The following is a 23630-nucleotide window of genomic DNA, read 5'->3' on the forward strand; positions in this document are numbered from 1 at the left end:
GATACCTCGTGTGATCTCAACGAAGAGTCCCATTCCATTTGACTAGTACGAGATCGCATTGAGCTAAGAACGACACCGGCAGAACAAGATCGAATTCCATGACGCATATCTTCCCTGATCAATCTTGCTCTCGAATGTACATCAAAGTCACCTGAAGTCGGTTGTCTGTGAGAGCTATCAAAGCCAGAGGATAGCGGACTAAGTGAATCAGTTTCTTCCATAACAGTTGGCACAGGTCGACGTCGAATTCCTGTATGAATTCCAGTGTCATATCTTGATTCTTCAGGGGGACAAACTCTGGTACGTCTCCTGGTCGAGTAATCGGAAGAATTTTCGGCAGTTGACTCCTCGTCTGATTGTAAGACTGTTCTTCTCCTACGATCCTTATTGGGCGCAGGGGATTCGTCACCCGACCGAGGGTGTGCGTCATCACCTTGTCGTTCTTCATATTCTGATCGCCTCTTCACATCTTTTTCCTCAACTTCGACGTATTTCTGTTCTTGTTGCTCCTGAATACTCTTTTCTTCCGCGCCAGTACCAACTTTTTCTCTTGCAGTTTTCAGTTTCTTTTCTTCTCCTTTCTTCAAATCATTATCTTTTTCATCCTTGATGCTTCTTTCTTCGGCTTCTTTACGTTCTTTCTCTTGCTTTTCTTTCTTCTTTCTTTCTTTGCGTTCTCTTTCTTTCTGTTCTATTTTTGCTTCTTCTACCTCTTTTCGCTCCTTGTCTTGTTTCTTTTTCTTCTTTTCGGCCTCTATACGTTCGTTCTCTTCCTTTACTTCTGCCTCCTTACGTTCTTTTTCTTTCTGCTCCTTCAATTTCTTTTCCTCTGCCTCCTTGCGTTCTTTCTCTTGTTGATCTCTCCTGTTCTTTTCCTCGGTCTCCTTGCGCTCCTTCTCTTCTTTTTGCTTCTTTAGTTTATGAGCTTCAGCCTCCTTACGCTCCTTTTCTTGTTGTTCCTTCAACTTCTTTTCCTCGGCCTCCTTGCGCTCTTTTTCTTGTTGTTCCTTCAACTTTTTATCTTCTGCCTCCTTGCGCTCTTTTTCCTGTTGCTCCTTCAGCTTCTTATCTTCTGCCTCCTTGCGCTCTTTTTTCTGTTGTTCCTTCAACTTCTTATCTTCTGCCTCCTTGCGCTCTTTTTCTTGTTGTTCCTTCAACTTTTTATCTTCTGCCTCCTTGCGCTCTTTTTCCTGTTGTTCCTTCAGCTTCTTATCTTCTGCCTCCTTGCGCTCTTTTTTCTGTTGTTCCTTCAACTTCTTATCTTCTGCCTCCTTGCGCTCTTTTTCTTGTTGTTCCTTCAACTTTTTATCTTCTGCCTCCTCGCGCTCTTTTTCCTGTTGTTCCTTCAACTTCTTATCTTCTGCCTCCTTGCGCTCCTTTTCTTGCTTTTCCTTAAGCTTCTTTTCCTCGGCCTCCTTGCGCTCCTTTTCTTGTTGCTCCTTCAATTTTCTTTCTTCTGCCTCCTTACGTTCTTTTTCGTGTTGCTCTTTTATTTTCTTAGCTTCAGCCTCTATGCGCTCCTTCTCTTGTTGTTCCTTCAATTTCTTTTCTTCTGCCTCCTTGCGCTCTTTTTCTTGTTGCTCCTTGAGTTTCTTATCTTCGGTTCCCTTGATCGCTTGTTCTGTTTCCTTCAGATTTTTTACTTCAGCTCTCTTGGACTCCTTTTCTTGTTGATCCTTCTGCTTTTCATGCTCGGTTTCCTTGTGCTGCTCCTTCAACTGGTTTTCTTCAACGACTTCCTGTTGTTGCTCCTTCGATTTGATTAGGGAATCAACTGCCTCATTGTTTCCCTTCGTTTGTTTCACGATTTTATCATCGTCTCCTTTTAAATTCTGTTCTTCGATGTTCTCTTCCCTTTGTTTCATTGTGGTCTTTTCGTCTCCTTTTTGGCGAATGTGTTTGTCTGAAAGATTAAGTTCTTCGTCGTCTTTTTTCTGGGCTTTGCCTAGTTTAACATTTTCTGTCAAATCTTTTTTGTTTTTATCTAAAGAAACTTCGGCCTCAATACGTTCGTCTTCAGGCTGAATTGGTTCTTCAAGAGCTCTTTTGTTTCGATTCGTCTCTAACTCTTCCAAAATTTTTCTGGTTTCTTCTTCTTTCTGTCTTTTCAATTCGTCTTTGATTTTCTTTTCTTCTTCGTCTCGCTTTCGCTTTTCTTCTTCCTGTTTCATTCGTTTTTCTTCTTTCTCTTTGCTTTTCTCTTCTGTTTCTTTTCTTAGTTTTTCAGCTTCCTCCATACGCTTTTTCTCTTCTTCCTCTCGCCGAAGTTTCTCCTCCTCTTTTTTCTTTCTCTCTTCCTCTTCTTTTTCTTTTCTGATTCGTTCATTTTCGTCCTTCTTCTTTTGAGAACGTTCTTCTATTTCCCTCAACATCCGTTCTTCTTCCTCTTCCTTCAGTTTTCGATTGCGTTCCCTCTCTTCCTTCATCAATTTTAGCTGCTCTTCCTCTTCTTGGCGAAGTCTCTCCTCTTCTTCTTGTTCGCGACGTAAACGTTCTTCTCTCTCCTTCTTCAGTCGGAGTCGTTCTTCTTCCTCTTCTTTGGCTTGTCGTAATCGCCGTTCTTCTTTCATGCGAATGCGTTCCGATTCAAGTCGTTGAATTTCTTCTTCTAACCGGATTCTCTCTTTTTCTTTCAATGCCCATTCTTCTGCTTCTTCTTCGCGACGAATTCGTTCAGCTTCTAGCTGCTTTCGTTCCTTTTCTTCCCTTCGGAGTCGCTCCTGTATTTCCACTTCCTTCCGAATTTTTTCTGCTTCTTCTAAACGGATTCGCCTTTCTTCTTCTTTTTGTCTTTGTTGTTGTACCCTTTCTTCGTCTGCTTCTCGTTGAATGATTTCTTCTTCTTGTTTATGTTTTCTGATATGTTCATCCACAGCCTGTTGCATTTCTGCTTGTTCAAGTCGAATTTTCTCATCATGTCTATGTTCTTTGACACCTTCATTCCCAGATTGTTCAGATGCCCATTTTTGTTCTTGTTCTCGTAAAAGTCTTTCTGCGGCCTCTCTTCGACGATTTCGTTTTTCTTCTTCAATTTGCTTCTCAATAAGTTCGTCTTCAGTTAGCGGTCGTTCAGTTGACGGTTTGGATCTTTCTTTGAAACCCAACTGTCCAACAACTTCCTTTTCAGCAAAATTACTAGATTCTAATTCTACTTTTTCCAAACGGGAACGATCCACATTTCTTAGAAGACCTACTGAATGCTTCTCTAATTCCATAAGTTCGGTAACTCCTGCTCCCGATGGTAATTTAGTAGGCCTATCGCTTAATCGTGTATTACAGCTGTCTAATTGTTTGTAAGAAACTGCTCGTTCTTCAACTTCGTTTATGCGAGATTTATCTTCATTTTTGATTTGACTTCCTTCGACTTCTTTCTTTTGTAGATCTTGTTTGCTCTCATTTTCTTTCGATTCCTTTGGAAGTAGGACCATTTCTTCTTCTTTTAAGAGTCGTTCCGTTACATCCACTTCCTTTTGAGTTTCATTCTGAATGAAATCCTTTTCTTCTGCTTCTATATATTTCTTCGTTTCCTCGGTTTCATCTGTTTTCGCCTGGAAAAGTTGCTTCTCTTCAGCTTCCTTTAAGAGTAGATCTTTTTCCTGAGCTTCTTTCTGAAGTCGTTCTTTCTCTTCTAATTCTTTCTGGAGACGATCCTTCTCCTCTGTTTCTTTCTGGATACGTTGCTTCTCTTCTTCTTCCTTCAGGAGCCGATCATTTTCTTCAGCTTCTTTTTGGAGACGATCCTTCTCCTCTGATTCTTTCTGGATACGTTGCTTCTCTTCTTCTTCCTTTAGGAGCCGATCATTTTCTTCAGCTTCTTTTTGGAGACGATCCTTCTCCTCCAATTCCTTCTGGATACTTTGCTTCTCCTCTTCTTCCTTCAGAAGCCGATCCTTTTCTTCAGCTTCTTTCTGTAGACGATTCTTCTCTTCAGATTCTTTCTCGATACGTTGTTTCTCTTCTTCTTCCTTCAGGAGTCGATCCTTTTCTTCAGCTTCTTTCTGGAGACGATCCTTCTCCTCTGATTCTTTCTGGATACGTTGCTTCTCTTCTTCTTCCTTCAGGAGTCGATCCTTTTCTTCAGCTTCTTTCTGGAGACGATCCTTCTCCTCTGATTCTTTCTGGATACGTTGCTTCTCTTCTTCTTCCTTCAGGAGTCGATCCTTTTCTTCAGCTTCTTTTTGGAGACGACCCTTCTCCTCCAATTCCTTCTGGATACTTTGCTTCTCCTCTTCTTCCTTCAGGAGCCGATCCTTTTCTTCAGCTTCTTTCTGGAGACGATTCTTCTCTTCTGATTCTTTCTGGATACGTTGCTTTTCTTCTTCTTCCTTCAGGAGTCGATCCTTTTCTTCAGCTTCTTTCTGGAGACGATCCTTCTCCTCTGATTCTTTCTGGATACGTTGCTTCTCTTCTTCTTCCTTCAGGAGTCGATCCTTTTCTTCAGTTTCTTTCTGGAGACGATCCTTCTCCTCTGATTCTTTCTGGATACGTTGCTTCTCTTCTTCTTCCTTCAGGAGTCGATCCTTTTCTTCAGCTTCTTTTTGGAGACGACCCTTCTCCTCCAATTCCTTCTGGATACTTTGCTTCTCCTCTTCTTCCTTCAGGAGCCGATCCTTTTCTTCAGCTTCTTTCTGGAGACGATTCTTCTCTTCTGATTCTTTTTGGATACGTTGCTTTTCTTCTTCTTCCTTCAGGAGTCGATCCTTTTCTTCAGCTTCTTTTTGGAGACGATCCTTCTCCTCCAATTCCTTCTGGATACTTTGCTTCTCCTCTTCTTCCTTCAGGAGTCGATCCTTTTCTTCAGCTTCTTTCTGGAGACGATCCTTCTCCTCTGATTCTTTCTGGATACGTTGTTTCTCTTCTTCTTCCTTCAGGAGTCGATCCTTTTCTTCAGTTTCTTTCTGGAGACGATCCTTCTCCTCTGATTCTTTCTGGATACGTTGCTTCTCTTCTTCTTCCTTCAGGAGTCGATCCTTTTCTTCAGCTTCTTTTTGGAGACGATCCTTCTCCTCTAATTCCTTCTGGATACGTTGCTTCTCCTCTTCTTCCTTCAGGAGCCGATCCTTTTCTTCAGCTTCCTTCTGGAGACGATCCTTCTCCTCAGATTCTTTCTGGATACGTTGCTTCTCTTCTTCTTCCTTCAGGAGCCGATCCTTTTCATCTGTTTCTTTTTGGAGTCGATCCTTTTCTGCTTCCATCTTGAGGTGTTGCTTCTCCTCTGATTCCCTTAGAAGCCGTTCATTTTCTTCAGCTTCCTTTTGGATACGATCTTTACCTTCTGCTTCTTCCTGGAGGCGTTGCCTATTCACTTCTTCCCTTAAGAACTGATCCTTTTCTTCGGCTTCTTTTTGGAGACGGTCTTTCTCTTCTGATTCTTTCTGGAGACCTTGTTTCTCCTCTGATGCTTCTAAGAGGCGATCGTTTTCTTCGCCTTCTTTCTTCTTTTGTTCTGCTTCATCGGCTTCCTTCTGGAAACTTTTCTTTTCTTCACCTTCTGTTTTTCTTCTCTCAGCTTTATCTCTGTCTCCTGAAATATTTTCGATAGGTTTGATATCATCTGCGAAATCTATCGACGTAGCTTTGGACTCTTCTGTTGTTGTTTCAGTTGCTTGACTTGCTTCCGTTGATATTTGGGTTCGATTGTTTTCTTGTTCAGCGTCTTTTTCAGTTTGGAGTCTACGTGTAGCGTCACTTGAGGAGATCGAAGCAACCATAGCTCTTGTTTCTTCACTGACAAAATCAGATGTTTTTTCTTCTTGGCCTATTCCCAGCTCAGATACAAGATTGCGAGTAGGTGACGTGGATGGATATTCTTTCAATCCATCCGAATGATCTTCTACAGGAGGCTCATCCATTAACGTGTCCATCGTCTTTGCCAGATGGCTGGCCTCATTCCAGGATTCCTGTGCACATATCACATCTTCCCGCCTTGTGACCTGAATTCCCTCAATAAGTAGCCCAGACTGGTCCCCAGATTCCGGCGTATCGGCACCGGAAGTTATAGTCTGATCCGACCCTAGACGAATGGTTGACAATTTTGATTGAATGAGAGTGCTGCTAGACTGGCTTGTCTCAGCTTGTGATATCTCGCTCGCTTTTTGCAATTCGCTTTTCGCCGAAGATACCGAATCCGTTCTTCCCAATCCCAGATAATCGCTCATCAACCGCTGTGAATTCTCGTCCGCCGATGTTTCCGTCTCGCTTGCTGATTCTCGTATGTCCAGCGAGCTTTTATTGGACATCATTAAGTTCTGTATTCTCTCTGACACTAACGCTGATTCGAGTACTTGGGGAGCTAGCGCTGGGTCAACAGTCGTCACTTCAGCTGGCAAGGGTTCAACTGCATCCGTAGGCGTCGCAGTTTTTTCAACCGGTCTTTCAATTATTTCGGGCTGTTGGGCGGCCACCGGCGTTGCTACAGCGATGGGTTCTTCGACAAGCCAATCTGGCTGCGGGGAAGAAGATGGAACGCTGCAACTATCCGAATACTCTAGCGGAGAATAATAGTCAACGTCGACGGGTGACTGAATACCATCAGCTAACATGGCCTGGAAATCTTCCTCGACCTTAGCTGCATCACGTTCAATGCTCAACCGCCGTGGCGACATGACCACCGGAGTGGCCCCTCCACTGTGTGATTCCAAATGAAGTTGTCGTTCTTCCTCTGTCGGACTGGCTTCCTGAATGAGGAAGGCTTCTTGCAAACCAGTGATGGATTGACGGACATCGTTGACCTCATAGGGTAGATCAGGAATGGTCAAATCGTCCAAGAAATAAGGATCATTGCGCATGTCTGCTTCTTCTATGATCAAGGCTTCCATGGCAGACAGTTCTTCAATGTCCGCCTCAGTTGGCGCCTCCTCAAACGATAAATCGCTGAGAGTCCTCTCGTAAGAAGAGTTTCCATTTATTTCCATGGGTACGTCAATGACGACAGCTTCCATTAATAGAGAGCCAGACGTGGCTGTCTCGCGAGTAAATCGCAAGGGTGGCAATTCGGTTGTGTTCTTGTACGAAATTCGCTCAGATAATTCCTCAGCGAAGAGTTCTACAATCTGTTGAGCTTCCTCTTCAGTCAGATCAGGCGTTTCGTACAACGAAACTGAAACTTCTCGTCCGTCCAGAGACACGCTAATTTCGGCCCGCTCTTCGCCCGTAAGCGTGTCCTCGGCATTGGCCGTCTCGTACAGGGAAATTTGCGAGGAGCGCTCCTCCTGAATCGTTGACAGCGATGGATTACGAGCGATACGCGGGTGCTCCGTCATGTAACTCCGAGGTTCAGTGTCCAATAAAGTTTCCTCCTGAGCCAAAGAGACATTTTGTTCGGCTTCGGGTCGATCTTCGAATCCTAGAAGAGCAGCTGAGCTGGACGACGTGCCCATGCAGTTGTGCGCCTCGCAGGTGTACGTGCCAAGGCAGCAAGTTCCGTCTTGGCCGGACATGATGCGGTGAATATCACCCGGCTTGAGCTCAACGCCGTCCTTGTACCATTTTAAAGACGGCTGCGGAACGCCGATGACTTTGCATTCCAAATTGACAGTCCCTTCGTCCGACAGGACGGCCCTGAGCGGTTCCAGGAAATGCGGTTTGCGGAAAAATCGCGGAACGGATAACTTGACTGAGCAGCTGGTGACTGCGTGACCAAAATCGTTGATGACGATGCATTTCCAGTCGCCTTCGTCGCTGAATTCCAGCGGCTCCACGTCCAGATGGCAGAGGCCGGCCTCTTCTTTCAAACTGCGGAATTTGTGCGTTTCGTCCAGATCGATCGGCTCGTCATTGTGAAACCAAGTAACCAAGAAGCTCTCGGTCGTGCTGGACACTTGGACAGTGAGTCGAAGAGGATCGCCCACCCGGGACTCACTAGAACGCAATCCTTGCGTGAAGATGGGCGGTCGGTGAGAGTCCATCAGTTGGCGACGCTCCTCGTCGTTGAGCTGGTTCTGAATGTCGTCGACGGTCAATTCGGCGGCACTGACAGCCTGGCCCATGCAGTTGCGGGCGACGCAAGAGTAAGATCCCAGAGAGTTGGTGCCGCTCAGTTGGTAGACGTCGCCCGGTTTCAACTCCTGGCCATCTTTGAACCACTGGAGCTGCGGTGTCGGGAAGCCGACAACTTTGCACTCGAAACTGACGAGTCCTTCTTCCGTCAGAATGGCTTTGAGGCTTTCGAGGAACCGAGGGGGTCGATAGTTCTTGGGCACGACAAGAGTCAAAACGGCCGAAGCGCTGGACTCGGCGTCGACGCCTTCGTTTTTGATGGCCACTTTCCACTCGCCGTCGTCGTCGATATCCGTCGGCGTGATATCGAGCGAGTAGCCACCGTGGCCGTCTTCGCCCACCACGTATTTGGAGCTGGCCTCCTTGGGCACATCTTTGTTGTACCATTTAACTTGAGAGGGCAAGGGCGGTACCATCACTCGCACTGTGAAGCGGACGTCCTCGCCGACTCGGACCTTTTGATTGAACGGCTCCTCGATGATGACGGGCGGTCCGGTCGATTCGGATTGGCTATTCGTTCGCGACGGAGTCAGCGGCTGCTGCTGGACAGCATTTCTGACTCGCACTTGCGAAGTTGAAATGGCTTTGCCGATGCAATTGATGGCCTCGCAAGAGTAAATTCCCAGCGAAGTGGCCGTCTCTTCGGCCGTCGAGTCCGTCTGAGGGGCGCGGAATGCGAAAACATCGCCGGCCTTGATTTCTTTCCCGTCTTTGAACCAGTGGAGGACTGGCGTCGGGATGCCGACCACTTTACACTCGAGAGATACTGTACCTTCTTCCGTCAAAATGGCTTGGAGGTCTTCGACGAATTCGGGGCGTTTGTAGCTCTTTGGCACCATCACGCGAAGCTGGGCGGTGGCAGATACACCTTCCTCCGAACCGGCGTTGTCAGCCAAAGAGGCCCGACAGGTCCAGGCTCCTTCATCCTCTATGGCCACCGGTGAAATTTCGAGGCAGTAAAAATTTCCCTCCTGCAGGATCTTGAAACGTCCGTGAGCCGTCTCACCCGGCTGAAAGACGGGCAATCCATTGAAATGCCAAGTGACAACCAGGCCCGAAGAGCTGATGATTTCGGCCAGGAAACGGGCTCTCGATCCCACTTTGACCGTCTGATCTGTGACGCAGCGCAAGAAGATGGGTTTGCCGTCCGAGCCCATGAATGCGCTCGCATCGGGGACGAGATCGGCCTCTTCGTCCATATCCATGGTTCGCTTGACACTAGTAGTCGGAGAAGGGCATTCACCTCTCAGGGGTTGGTCCAGCACCAAACCGTCTGCCAATGCAAACACACCAAATTGAAATCATTCACCAGTATAAAAGAAATCAAAGTCCGGCCTAACGAGACGGAGCTTCGTGAGCGACTGGCAATAGAGAACCCTCTCGCCCCCTAACTCAGCGACCGGGCAACAACGGGGTATATGTTATACACTGGGCTGAGTTCTAAAATCAGACCGGCAGAGAATAATCCAGACCCTGGAAGAAAAAAGGCTGGATGCTTGACGTTCTTTATTTTTCTCTAAACACACGCGGGCAAGAAAGGAACTGAAAATTTTTTGGTCGCTATTTTCATTTGGTTTTGTTCTTTTCTCGAGATATTTCTTTTTTGTTTTGTGGCTTTTGTTGATTTTCCTTGACGAAGGCCTATATTTGTTCATTAAAAGCGACAAGTTTAACATTTTTTTGCTGTTCCTCGGGGGAAAACGAGAAAATAGGAAAAAAAGAGAAGGAAGAAAGAAAAAAGGATTCAAGGAACGGACTTTGGTTCTCTTTGGCCGGGAGACGCCCAAACAAGCTAGGCTAAAAATACATCACAGCTTTCGTGTTGTTTCATCCGCCCCCAACCATGTACACGCACGCCACCGTACACAGAACGCACACACACACACACACAAACGCATAGATAGAAATAGAGGGGGTATATATGTCTGAAAACGTAACAAGTGCAAACACCTATAGCCACGCGCGGTTGTGCCCTGCCAAAACAAAAAATGCGACTATTTCCCGTCTCACTTTTTTTTTCTTCTTCTTTAAACCCAGCACTAATGAAACTGTTAAATCATCATTTGCGAAAGCTCGGCGAAAGCGCAGGTGTGTCCGTCATCAATGAATTTTTTAAAAATATCCCTTTACACATGTATGTTATTTGTTTGTTTGCTTGTTATATCTCCCGTCGTGTTCTTGTTTTTCAAAAGCTAAGGTTAGGTTAATATATACGTTGGAGTGGACATTCCGCTCCAGTGACACCTCTTCAAATTATACCTGGTTCTGGCGAGTCTCCAAAGTCACAACTGCTCATCGAGTCCACGGCCGTCATGTAGGCGTCGCTGTACTGGTCCGTGCTGTGCTGGCCCTCGCCGTCGCTGCCTCGCTGAGCCATTAGCTCGCAGACGCCAGAGTCGATGGCGGCGAGATGCGACTGCATCGCCGGAATAACGTCCTGCTGATGCTGAATGTCGTTATTGTCCTGGAGTAGAATTGTTGGCACTTCCATTTGCTGGTCGGCCAAGGCCAGCTCGATCTCGTCAGGCTCCGACGGTTTCACTCGAGTCATCTCGTCCGACGGCTGAGAATTCGGATTCATCAAATCAAATTGATCTTGACGCTTAATTTCTTCAATCACTGTCTCCTCGTCTAGCCGGGCTGGCTCAGCATCACTTTGTTCCAGTTGGACCGACGATTGATCAGCTTGAGCAATAAATTCCACCTCATTTCCGTCTACATCAGCTTCCTGCTTCTCCCCAATGTCCAGTTCGATTCGATCCAGCACTTCCAGTTGGTCCTGCAGGTCTTGTTCGATCTGCTCCAGCACTTCCTGGCGAGTCTCACTCTCAGCATCGGGCGCCAGCACTTGATCCTCGACCACCACTTGTTCCATAACATCCGATAACGTCACTAGCGCCGACGACGAGGCCACGCTGCTGAGAGCCGATTGCACGATAGCGTTGTGCACAAAAAGTCTGGCAGGGGATCGAGGTAGGAGGAACCCGCGTTGCTGGATCGGCAACGGCAGCTGTTCCACCGTTTCAGTCGGCTGCTTAACAATGTCATGGCTGCTGCCTTCACTGCTGTCGTCGTCCAAGGAAAGGGCGTCCTCCAGCGAGGGACGTTCCGGCGAGACGGAAGGTGACGAAGAAGAGTTCCTCGAAGTGCTGGAACCTATGCCAGACAGGACGTCATTGGACGTGAATCCCGGCTGGGACGATACAGTCACGGCCCTTTTCTCCAAGACGGCCGAAGCACTGAACGCGTAACGAGGGTCCAGTTCGATTTCGCCGGGTCGGTTTGGCGGTTCCGACATCAACACGGCCCCGCCCATGGCTGTACAAAAGCAACAACAACAACAATAAAATCACAAACTCGCATATATATATTTGATCGTCCTCATCCGGAGCTAGATATTTTTATTAATAAATGCCCGGTTATGGACTCGTATTTTTTGTTTTTGTATTGTAAGTGCTGTTTTTTTGTTTTTTCATATTTTGATGGGTTTTTGATAAGTGTTGTTTAATTGTATTAAAACCGATTCATCTGGGGTTACATCATCAGTGCAAATTGGCGTACGTGTTTCGTGTGTGCTGGTTGTGCGTGCGTGTTTCAACCCATTTTGGTATGTTTTTTATTTCGAATAAGTGTTGGCTTGTTGTGTTTATGTATTAAATTTTGCTTTTTTCGTTTTATGTTTTTTTATAGTAGCCATACGGATGCGTTAGTGTTACGTGGCTGGCGGCCATAGTTACCTCCGTTAGGCGCTCCCAACACCGAAGGATCGGTCAACCGACTAAGTTCCAGTTCCGAAGCGTCTAGAGGCAGATAATCAAGATCGCCGGATCTGCTGACCTGCCGGTCGCTGTCGCGCGGACCTAAATTAGAACTGGAAATGGTCGTGTCGTCAGGATCGACCAGCTCGGATGACGTCACATCCGGAACCCATGACGTTTCGTTACTGTCGAGTTTTATTTTGATTAGTTACAGCCAGTTTCATTCATGCAGCTTTTGTTTGATCTTTTCGTTCATTCTGTGTTAATACCTTCGAGCGGGCAGGCAAACCAGATCGCTCTGGGCGCTCGGCTCGCTGACGCCGAAAGGATTTTCCGCCTTCACCCGGAAGACGTAAGTCGATCCAGGGATTAAATCTCCCAGACGAATGTGCGGCTGCTTCGAAGTGGTCGCTTTAAGCCACATGTCCCAACCGAGCTGGACCGCGAATGTCAAAAGGAAATTTTCTTTTATATTCTAGTAGTTTAGCCAAATTGTATAGAAATGGAACAGAATCCTTACCCGGTTGTATTCGACGATGTAGCAAGTAATTTCACAACCACCGTCATCCTCGGATGGATCCCAGTGTAAAGAGACGACTGATTCCGAAACGTCTGCAGTCAGCGGTTTGCCCGGCATTGACGGCCGATCTGTAATCAATCAGCAAGAAATTGATAGGAAATTTGTCTTCATAGGCACATTTATCGGAATGGTGCACGTACTGGCCACCGTGACGAGAAAGGATGCGCTATCCTCGCCCAGTCCGCTCTGCAATTTGACGGAATATTCGCCTCGATCAGAGCGCTTTGCCTCGGCGACTTTCAGGATGGTACAGTCGGCCAGATTTTCAATTTCAAGACGTCCGCCGGACGTGAGAAGTTGGTTTTCATGGTACCAAGTGACGGCAGGTTTCGGGCGGCCGGTAAATTCCACTTTCAATCGGATGATGTCGCCATCTTCGAAAATTAATCCGTCTTCGTATTTCTTGGTCAAGACGGCCCTGGGTGGAGCTGCGATCAATTTCCGAAATCGATCCAATGATGAATCAATTAATGCGATCAAAATCTTTTTCCGGACTAAATAGATTTATACCTTCCACGGTCAAAATTGCGGATGAGGTAGACTGACCGGCATCGTTGACCGCAACGCATTTGACTTCACCTTCGTCGCCAGCCAGGACGTCGTTGACGACCAAGGTCGAGACTCCCGAATCGGGATCTCGTTCCGTCACGATCACTTTGGCATCGGACGATGCGTTGACGATCCACTGGACATCAGGCGGAGGAATGCCCTGGACCTCCACCCTGAACTCGACCTTCTCGTGCTCCATGACGACGGCATCACGCAGGCCGACGCTGAACGACGGGCTGACAACGTTGTTGGGATCGTAGGGAACTCGGTACGACTCCGACTCACTTCCCGGCTCCGACCATCCGATAGCGTTGACGGCTTTCACGCGGAATTTGTAATCCTGCCCAGGAATAAGACCCGTCAACGTCACCTCGCTTTCTCGGACATCCAGCGGATGGGCTCGCACCCATTGGCCGTTCGGTCCCGCCTTCCTCTCGACGGAGTATCCTGATGGAAAACAACGAAAAAATGTCGAAATTGGGGGGGATGAAAGAGAGAAATTTGTTGAGCGCTCGGCAATGGAATGACAAGGATGGAATCTTTAGTGGATTGTGTAGGACATGGCAGGTTCTATCTAACCATTGACGGGCGTTCCACCGTCGGTGTAGGGTGCAGCCCACTGAATAATGACTGCGTCGTCCGGTTTGTTACTGTACGCCAGCTGTTGGAAAGCATCGCCACCTTGACGTGGAACGACGGTCGGCACGCCAGGACAACTCGGCCGGGCTGCAGCAACCGAGAGAAAAAGAGAAAAAAAAGGGACAAAAAAATAAACAAGCAATATAAGTATACCGGAAGAAATGGGTCTGCTGGTCTGCCGTGTTGCGGGGAGACGGGCATCAGACTATTAATAGCTGTTCACTCCTCGGTTAATATATAAATACCGCGCCGTTTAGAAGAAGAAGAAGAAGAAGACGGCGCTGTTGCAGCGCCGCCCGACTCTTTCCCGTTGTTGTTGCCCATTTTCACTCACACAACGCACAGGCACAGGCAAAGAGAAAAGGTGATCTACAACAGCAGACGGACAAATAAGTCCATGGCACAGTGAAGCGTGGGGGTAATCCGCGGCACTGAAATGTTGTGGATATGAACTTGCTGCTGCTAATGGCGCTCTGGGCAAAGGAAAAAATAAGGACGTCTTGAACTGGACGCGGCACAACGGCGAATGATACTACTACTCTACTCTTGCTTTTCTGTGTTCTCTCTTTTTTGGCTGGCAAACGACTAACACAAATGTGACTAGGAGCGGGAGCAGCACAGATGAGGAGCCGCGAATATAATCCCGCCCCAGCGCTAGTGGCCGTCTGCCAGATCCCGACTCATGTGGTCTAGCACAAATCAGCCCGCCAGTGCTGTCTTTTTTCTTGTCAAAAAGTCTAAAGTCAGTAGGAAAAAATTACAAAAAAGGGGGGTACACTTTGACAGCTTCTTATGTCCTATCAACAAAGAGTGTATATAGTGAAATTCCCGCGTAGTAATCATTAAAATACCACGGGAGTCATTGAACGCGCTCAAATGTTTAACGATCGTATAGCGCGCCAAAAGCGGAATCATACACAGTAAATCTCTCGTCTGATGTTTATAAATAAAAATCCGAGATAAGGAAATACGATTAGACCTATAGGCCGGATTGTCAACAAGGAGGCCAAGAAAGAGAGAGAGAGAGAGGGGGGGGGGGGGGGGAGAGGTCGTCGAAGACAACAAGACGGTGGGAAAATATCCGCAAGAATTCTGTTGGCACCGGACACTGTACGGCGCGCTGGATCGTCTATTTTTAAAAAAAGGGGCTCCGCTTCGAATTTCTTCTTGGGGTTTTTCAAATGACACAGTCGTCATCCGAAAAGTTGGAAGTAACGGATCATTTGACGAAACTCGGCAAGGTTTTCACGATTTCTGAAGTAAAAAAAACATACGGCTGATCTAATAATAACTAAGCGCTAGGCTCAACGAAATAAATCACCGACCTGTTGGGCTTGTTTGGGAAAATTGATGCATTTGAACAAGCAGGGAAGTGTGTGTTGACTGTGTTGGTCAAATAAATGAAGATGAGTAATTACCGATTCCGGGTTGTATTCGTACACATCGGGGTCCAATTAAGGCTTCACTCATTCCGGCGGCATTTTCAGAATAAACACGGAACTGGTAGAGTCGTCCCGGTTCCAGTCCTTCCATTATAGCTGACGTACAGGTGGGTGGCACTAATTCTAAATGACTGGTGTCTCGATCGGTGTTCAATGTATTATAGAAAATAAAATAAAATCCGGCATTAATGATGAATTCTAAGTAATTTCTAGTTTAAATTCACACAAGCAGAGGTTTCTTTTCAGAAGTAATTTACAAAAGGATCTTTTGTAAATTAACTATTTCATTCAAAAGAAGCAAGTGCATAGATAACACGACAACTGGCGTGAGAAATTTCACATACGACGTAAACAATAGTGAAGAAAATGTCTAGTCATTTTGTTGCCTCAGCTGTGGTAGCGAGAAAGCGCACGCTCTTTATTTACAACAGTCATATAAAGATTGTATTTCACTATGTTTGTCTAAGGCTACCTGCATCTGAATGCACGCTTATTTAATTTGGCTAATAACATGACTTACGCTATTCCATGCAAGGATGATTTGAATTTTTACGTTCACCAAGTAGCTGCAGATTGCAAACATATCGTGAAAACGTTACTCGCATCTTATCACAACTCTTAAATCGGCATCACTTGAAGACTTTACGATAGACCTAAATTCAAATCGCCGTCACAACTCACAATTTCCCTTTTTAGATCGAAGTCATAAGACTTCAAAATGCTACTGACAGTCACGAGAGTCACAGAAATGAATTCAATATTCTGTTTTGTTTGTGGGCGGCGGGGTTCACCCGTTTAGATGGGTAGGAGGTAGGGGTTGGAACGTTATTGTTGCACTTTTGGAAAGGGGTGGTTCGAGCGCTTCCTGTTTTGGTCCGTTCTAAATACTTTTCCGATCCTTTTCCCTTATTTAATTTTTTTTTTACTTTTCCCTACTCTTCCTCTATTTACTGCGATTTGCAACAACCAACGCCCATCACAATTTTAGTAAAAGGCATTATACCCTTTTCGACAGTGATCAGGTCCATTTCTTTGCGGCTTGCGTACTTTTATATGAATTTGAATTATTATGCTATATGATGTGTATTAGTTCTGTTTTACAGCAGCAGCAGATTTTGTTTTAAGGCGGCGCAGTATCTGATGAACGGACCGAATGAAAGTTGCGTGTAGACAGCCTGTGTAAACTGTAAAGCAGTTTCATATTTCGCGGACATAGATACCTCAATGCCTGGATCAGTTTCCTTTTCGGTGAGTCTACATTTATTTCTTTATGTAACTTCATGTCCACCATAAGTTTTCCATTTGTCCCCAAAAACCCCCAAAAGGAGGAAATAGAATCGGATAGTTTCGGCGCATTTTTTCAATAAGCCGAGGTGCAATTTCAATTAGCACATTAAAAGAAATGTTTATGTCATTAACTTTACTTTGAACGGGAAGTGACGCAACAACAACTTTTGGCGTATTTTGTTTTTGTTGCAAGAAAAAAGAATTGAAGGATCCAGTTCGGGACACAATTACGGAATATCCTCAAAGATTTAATAATCATGGCCATTTGTTTCACGACATTAACAGGACATTAATTCATTACCTACAGGACATCTTCTGTAGTCAGTCGCACAGCAGAAGCAGTCAGCGGTCAGCCAGCAGTCAGCAGCCGCCAGTCGTCATTCGCCTCTGTTCGCTTCCTCTGCCTTCGCCAGTAGCAGCCAGCCGACTCCCTATTCTCCCTCTCCATCCTCCCTCTCTATTCTCCCTCTCAGTTCTCCCACTCTACTCTCCCTCTCAATTCTCATCGCTTGTGTATGTGCCTGTGCTGAATACACTATTTAAACCCAGATACCTTGTCCTCACAAAATCAAATGGGAAAAGATAGTAAAAGAATAAGAAGAATTTGAACTAGTAATTAATCAAACGGTGATTTAATGCAATGTGTATGCAAAAATTATTATGGGAATATTAATATAATCTAATTTTAATCGAAATTGAAGTAATGCCAAATGAGTTTTTTACGTTTTTAAAGTTCTTTTAAAGGTTATTTAAAATCAAATTTCTGCAATCAGCGATTGCATTTCCTTGGTTTTTTCTTATTTGTAGCCATAAATGATCCAAATTATTATTACATGATACTATATTAAAGGAGGAACATCTAGGAGCTAATGATCCAAAAATATACGCTACAGATTAATTTTTAAGCCAAATAATAATTTTAGAAAATTAGAGAATGAATAGATACGTCTAACAAGAGGGTAGAAAAAATTATTTGACAGAGTCGCCGTTTTAGTCGTTTTGACCAGAAAAATTTTAGAAAAAAGCGCAGTCGATAGTCGATCACAATCTGATTTATTGTGCTATGTGCTGGCGCTCCATTAGGCCTACTGGGTGTTATAGATTACGCGGCAATAAACAAATCTTTGCTTCCCGTTCAAAATCAAGTTAAAGACAGACACACAAATTATTTTGTGTCTAATGCGTTGCCGCTTGGCTCTTGTTCTTTTGAAGCGCATCCTCGTACGATGCAGCGCATAATTCTATTACTGTACACTCTGAAGCCCGACAACCCAAATTAAATTTTTCTGGGTAGGAAGCGTCTGAGCTGGAATGCATCCCTGCTCGTCTTAGAGGCACAGTAAATGTGAGTGACTCATGCGTATTCAAGTCATCAAAGTGTTGAGTGAAACCCGTGTAATTTCCGCCCGACAAGTTTTCTTTCGAACTAATGAATATTTTGTCGTCTAGTTGTCTGGAGTCGTCAAAGCTACATGCTCGTCCCTTTTGGGTCTCAGCAATCTCAGCTCTTATCTCACGTTTTTGTCAACGTTCATCTCAACAGCAGTCCATACTGGAGAACGGAAGCATTGACGATCCTGATATTCTTACAATCTAACCTGCGCGATCCGCACTGCTCCAGGGATAAAAACGTTCGGAAGAACGATTAGTTACTTCAATCTCTCGAAACTCTTGGCATAATCAATTTCGACCGCAATGCTAATCTAATCTAATCTCCGCTGAATGGGTGAGTAGAAAGTTCCTTTCGTCATTTTTCTTTCTTTATTTCGTTCGTTCAGCTGATGACGTTGTTATGTAAACTAATCTGATTTCCAAGCCAAATTGAGTGAGCACAACAAAAGTAGTCAAATAATGGTTATAGGGCGGTTCGGCGTTGTTTACCCAAATAAGCCACTCTTTTTTATCGCTTTTTCTTTTTAAACGAAAAGGGTGGAGGATTGCGAGACAAAATCTCTTGAGGAAAATTAATGGCACCTTCTGAGTGCCTTTTCTTGTATTGGTATGCACCAACCTACGTTTTACGCCACGTCGTTTTGTTGACTATTTTCACGGCTATTTAGATTTACGACCTAGAGACCCGAAGCGTATAGCCTAAATGTTATTGCAGAAGTTTGACGTAAACGACGCAGCATGTGTGCGCTAACTATTATACAAAAAGGATTTTTGCTTTGTTTTTCTGTTATATTTTTAAGAAAGATATTAAGTTGACTTCTTAATTTGGCGCTTGAGCAATGCAGTTGGCCTTATAGAATTAGTTATTTTGTATACGATGTTAGAAAGTGGTTTTAAAGATCACCTGATGATGTCTATTTTGTCTAACTCTCGGGCGTCGATTATGTAACCGATGATGGGACCTCCTCCCGCATCTCTTGGTGGGTACCATTGTAGCGTGGCCCTTGTTTCCGCCACGTCGAATATTTCCAGCGGCCCTTCCGGACGTTCCGGGACTTCCAGCACTTCTATTATTTCTGTGTTTATAGACAACCACATCGATGTCGATGAAGTAACACAACGTTAGGAAAAAACAAAAATAACAATCCTTTTGCCGAAATGTCGTCACGAAGTGACCTCAATGGATGCGAATTTGCTGAAGCCATGTCCACTATATAATAGGCGCTAAGTAATCCATCCAGCAGCGGAAAATTTTTATCATTCAGTATTCTCATCATTTATACAATCACATGTGTGTTTTGTGCTCATGACGGGCAAACTCAAAAGTGTGTCTCAGAGACTTGGTTAATTTTTTTTTCTATGTTATAAAAGGCAGCAAAAAATAATGATCAATCTATTTGAGGTGTCCGCGAGTTCGGAACTCGTTCAGGAGAAGGTTAGATTATACGACAAAATTTGGTTAAGTATATATGTGTATACAGTCTCTATTCACACACTTTTGGCTTGCCCAGCATCTGCTATCCATTTGAATCGATAACCAGCAGCAGAAAAGATTAATTGAGAAGAATTTATTTTTTAAAGAAAGAATCAATAGTGTTTTGTTGAAGTGGCAAACGAAACGTTTATTTAAAGGCAAAGAACCCCAGCTTTCCTTATATTGTCCACAATTATTTGGGGGAGGCGGGTAATAATAATATACTGTATATAGGGTCAATAACTCGATATATGTTTACATATACGTCTAAAAATTTCAAAGCATGAAAGCAAATCAGAAATAAGAAGAAGAATCAAAACGAAAACTAAAAACAGCGAAGCATATTCCACATTTTTTTTGCCGATTTTCCTTTTCTTTGGTTTCTGTTGTCGATATTTTTTAATTATTATTATGTAAGGTGGTGGGAGATAACATCACAGATGGGTTTTTTCAATGTTTTTTTCATATTTCTTTTTCGTTGATTGGCTAATAACAAGCTAGTATATAGAAGGCGCGTCAAAATCACAGCGTTGTTTTTACAAATGGACCCGTATTTATGAGAGCAAGAGAGAGAAAGATGGAGAGAGTGACCGTCGCCCTCCACTGGGAGGCTTTGCACTGGGTGGACACACGATATCGACCAGAAGAGAGAGAAACGTCAAATCTCTTCTTCTTTCCCCCTTTCCAACTCGCCATTTACAGGTATTATTTGATTTACTTGATTTTGTTTTGAGTGATTGAACGCGGCTTTTGTTTTTTTTTACACATATAACAACGTCTAAATGACTTCAAGGTTAAATTTTTTTATGTTTTCAATGATAGTGTTGTTGCTTGAGATTGGCAGTGAGGGTTAGATTAGCTAATTTCAGACAAGAAGAAAGATTATTCAAGCTTAACGGTTGTGTTCTTTTTTCAATATTCTTTTCTTAATATGTACACCAATTCTCTATCGACCACCAGATGGTGTCAGCTCGTTGAACGTGTGGCATTGACTCTGGTGTTTTTATTTTTTATTTGAAGAGTTGTCGGGAGTAGTACCAGACACGGAAGAAGTATTCGTCCCGGCGGAGGAGGGACGAGCGCGAGTAGATGCGGATATCGGCATCCATGTTTGCGTCGCGCATCCACGACGAGAGCGTTTCCGTGCTGAGACTCAGCGACGCTGTTGGGTCCTTGTGAGCCGGGCCGGCTATGCCCGGTTCGAGGTAATCTGTACACACAGTCACAGTCACACACATGTCACACAGTCGTCACCATTGAAACTCTTTCGTTTGTTTTTTTCCAATCATTGCTGGATGTAACGACAACTGGACAAGTCAAAAGTAGGCCTATCTCTCTGTACTAAGACGGACAGGATATTTGATACGTGTAATCATGCAAATCACCAACATGCCGGGAACATATAGGATATATCTGAACATCAATAATTATTGGTACATTGCCCAATAATAATTGAAGTCAACTAAGAAAAAGCAGCTCAATTCGGTTGAATCTTTTTTAAAAAATTGGGCGTATCAAATAAAATAGGCCTTCTGCTCTAATAAGGGTTTTAATAATTTGAAAATGAACATTACCTGGTGGTCGAATGACTTTCACCGGTTCTTCGGTTTCTAGTGGTTCGCTTAGACCCACTTCGTTTCGGGCGAAAACTCGGACGTAGTACTTGTGACCCTCCTGTAATAAGACACCGACATTTTTATTAAATTCACATATTCTTTAATCTTTTATTTAGATATCATTGTATCGAACGAACCTGCATGTCTTTGACGATGAGGCGGGTGGTGTCGGCTCCAACTTGGCCGACTTCCATCCACATGGTTTTGCGGCTGTCGCGTACGGCGACGATGTAGCCATCGATGGCAGCTCCGCCGTCGCTCTCTGGAATGCCCCACTCGACAATGATCGAGTTGGGTCCAACCGGCCGCACTTCCAGCGGAGACGTAGGTGGCGACGGGACGGTGGCGTGGGTCTTGAGGGCAACCTTACCGGTCTCGGCCGGAGCCGAAAGGCCCATCGGGTTTTCGGTGAGGACGCGGAAGAAGAACTCTGATCGCTCCTTGAGATTTTGAATGCAGTGGACAGTGACGGATGGGTCGAGTGTCACAACCTTTTCCCACTTGTCCGTTCCACTCAACATCTTCTCGATGATGTAGCCGGTCAACTCAGCACCGCCCGTTGATATGGGAGGGGCCCACTGCAGCGTCACCGATCGGCTGGTGATGTCCGCCACTTGCAAATTGCTTGGTGGTGACGGAGGAGCTGCCAGATCAAAAAAATATCGAATGAAATAATTTCTTGTATTAATTAAGTAGCTCTAACTTGTCGTCACATACTGATTCGTTTTCCAGCAACGATGACATCCTCGGGCGTGAAGGCCGGCCCGTATCCCAGCTGGTTCTGGGCCGTCATTCTGAAATTGTAGGATGTTCCCTGCTTGAGACCGAGGGCCTCGATGTGTGTCGTCTTGCCGTCGGTGGTGCCCACCTTCTGCCATGCCTTTTTGGACACTTCGCGACGCTCAACGAGATACTCCGTCAGCGGAGAGCCTCCGTCGCTGGCCGGTGGGAACCAGTGGAGCACCAACGATGTATCCGTCATGCCCGAGAATTCCAGTGGGCCGCGAGGTGCCGAAGGCGTGTCGAATTGACACTTGATCAACACCGGGGCTCCGGTATCCAACGGCTCGCTGGTGCCGACGTCGTTAACGGCACTCACGCGGAATACGTATTCCAATCCTGGACAAAAGTTTCGACACAGGTTAATCTTTTGGTTAATCAGTAATTCGTCGATTGAGCTTATACCTTCAGTCAAATTCTGTACGTGGCAGATAGTGTTGGCAGAGAGCTCCTCCACCCGTTTCCATTGCTCTGTGAAGATTTCGCTGTACTCGACGATGTAGCCCTTGAGTTCTATGCCACCGTCATCCATCGGAGGCTTCCATTCCATCGTAGCCGACGTCTTATCCACCTCCTTGGCCACTAGTGGTCCTTGAGGCTTGCTCGGTTTGTCTAATAGCGCGTCAAACAAAGCTTTGAATTAAATGAACCGCAAAAATAAATTTTAAAAAATTTACCGCTGATCTTCAAAGTGACGTCGTGAGTGACTGTTCCAGCCACATTAGTGGCAGTCAGAGTGTATTTGGCCGTGTCCGTCCTTTCGGTGTTGATGATGGTCAGAGTGGTGGAGCAGGCCGTCGAGGACTGGGTTTCGACGTCGGCGATGTAGTGCGTGTTTCCTTCGATGCTGGCTCCGTTTTTGGTCCAGGTGACATCCGGTCGTGGCAAGCCCGTTATTTTGGCCGTAATGGACCATTGCTTTTCGATTTGCAAGCGGTAGACTTTAGTCTTCTTCTCCGGAACGATTTTGGGAGCCTCCTGGATTATCAAGGTGCAGCTACACTCACAGGAACCGCTGTCGTTGGATGCTCGGCAGCTGTACTGGCCGGCTGATTCTTCGTTGGTGTTGTTCAAGATCAGACGGGCCAATCCACTTTCGTACGACGAAGATTTGGGTACGAATTCGTCGTCGTCTTTGAACCACCTCAGAGTTGGTTGTGGTACACCAACGATGATGCAAGATAGCGTTGCAGTTTCTTTCAGGCCGGCTGTCAGGTCCTTCAGAGGCTCTCGGATGACTGGAGCTTCTGGGATGGCCGCTTTGGCCGCTTTGTACAGCAGCGACTCGCTGGACGGTGTTCCGGGTCCTACGGTGTTGACGGCCGTCACGCGGAACCTGTACTCGGTGTTGTGCGTCAGTTTGGTGACCATGTAAGTGGTCTCGGTGATGACGACATCTTTGTTAGCCGTAATCCATTTCTTGGTCTGTTTCTCCTGGTACTCGACGATGTAGTTGATGATCGTAGAGCCACCGTTGTAGCCGGGAGGTTTCCACATGATGGTGATGGAATCGTCGGCCGTCTCCAGACATTCTGGCACGCTGGGACTGCACGGTTTTTCTATTTGTTTAAAAAGGAATTATTCAGTTAATTTGTTATTCAAATTCAATTTTTTTTTTAAATGAACGACTTCTGTTTTACCCATCAATTTGATAGTGACGGACACGCTGACGTCGCCACACTCGTTGGACAGCTTGCAGGTATAGACACCGGCCTCGTTTTCATCGACCAACTTGAGAGTGAGCGTGGCGGAAGTTTCACTGATGGTGTACACGGATTTCTTGGTCTTCCTGATGGCTTTGCCCTTGAAAGTCCATTCGGCCTTTGGCGTCGGGAACCCGTTGAATGGGATCTCGATGACGGCGTCCTCTCCGCGACGGACCCATACTTCGGCGTGCACCTGGTCGATGGGGATACTGGGCGGCACTTTGGGCACCTCGACCGTCAGCACGGTCACCGTCTTCATGGCCTCCAGGACGCAAGTGTACTCGGCACTGTCCCCGATGGTGGCTTTGGTGATGGTCAGAGACCGGGCACAGCCGTCTCGGATGACTGCCAATCATTGATTAGACATCAAATAATAAGACAACACGCTCAATCAGAGAAAGAAATGACT

General features: G+C 45.5%; 2 protein-coding genes and 1 long non-coding RNA gene across 9 annotated transcripts in view; 1 reads left to right on the forward strand and 2 right to left on the reverse strand.

The window, feature by feature from the left end:
• The window catches only part of LOC124194756 (titin homolog), a 60797-nt gene extending 42039 nt beyond the window's left edge, over nucleotides 1–18758 (reverse strand). For 2 of the 4 annotated variants that reach the window (XM_046589099.1, XM_046589095.1), the window contains exons 1-10: nucleotides 18550–18758; nucleotides 14943–15097; nucleotides 13465–13611; nucleotides 12847–13332; nucleotides 12477–12764; nucleotides 12277–12404; nucleotides 12026–12192; nucleotides 11736–11941; nucleotides 10258–11316; nucleotides 6–9271 (exon numbers count right to left, since the gene is read on the reverse strand). In XM_046589099.1, coding sequence (XP_046445055.1) covers nucleotides 6–9271; nucleotides 10258–11316; nucleotides 11736–11941; nucleotides 12026–12192; nucleotides 12277–12404; nucleotides 12477–12764; nucleotides 12847–13332; nucleotides 13465–13611; nucleotides 14943–15097; nucleotides 18550–18743 — 12096 coding nt within the window. In that variant the 5' untranslated portion in view covers nucleotides 18744–18758. Of the gene's footprint in view, nucleotides 1–5; nucleotides 9272–10257; nucleotides 11317–11735; nucleotides 11942–12025; nucleotides 12193–12276; nucleotides 12405–12476; nucleotides 12765–12846; nucleotides 13333–13464; nucleotides 13612–13769; nucleotides 14112–14942; nucleotides 15098–18549 lie in introns of those variants that run through there. The other 2 variants (XM_046589097.1, XM_046589098.1) reach the window with 2 other exon arrangements.
• LOC124194760 lies at nucleotides 15892–16803 on the forward strand. Its single transcript, XR_006875053.1, has 2 exons — nucleotides 15892–16214; nucleotides 16561–16803. It is a non-coding gene; the product is annotated as an uncharacterized LOC124194760 (long non-coding RNA).
• Nucleotides 18759–19246: 488 nt separating the features above from the next.
• Nucleotides 19247–23630, reverse strand: part of LOC124194754 (titin-like) — a 66575-nt gene continuing 62191 nt past the window's right edge. For all 4 annotated transcript variants that reach the window (XM_046589092.1, XM_046589091.1, XM_046589094.1 and 1 more), the window contains exons 27-33: nucleotides 23156–23566; nucleotides 22193–23074; nucleotides 21921–22127; nucleotides 21453–21854; nucleotides 20873–21378; nucleotides 20694–20793; nucleotides 19247–20329 (exon numbers count right to left, since the gene is read on the reverse strand). In XM_046589092.1, the coding sequence (XP_046445048.1) occupies nucleotides 20130–20329; nucleotides 20694–20793; nucleotides 20873–21378; nucleotides 21453–21854; nucleotides 21921–22127; nucleotides 22193–23074; nucleotides 23156–23566 (2708 nt within the window). In that variant the 3' untranslated portion in view covers nucleotides 19247–20129. The remainder of the gene's footprint in view (nucleotides 20330–20693; nucleotides 20794–20872; nucleotides 21379–21452; nucleotides 21855–21920; nucleotides 22128–22192; nucleotides 23075–23155; nucleotides 23567–23630) is intronic.

Source organism: Daphnia pulex, chromosome 5, assembly GCF_021134715.1.
Source record: "Daphnia pulex isolate KAP4 chromosome 5, ASM2113471v1".
Classification (NCBI taxonomy): Eukaryota; Metazoa; Arthropoda; class Branchiopoda; order Diplostraca; family Daphniidae; genus Daphnia; species Daphnia pulex.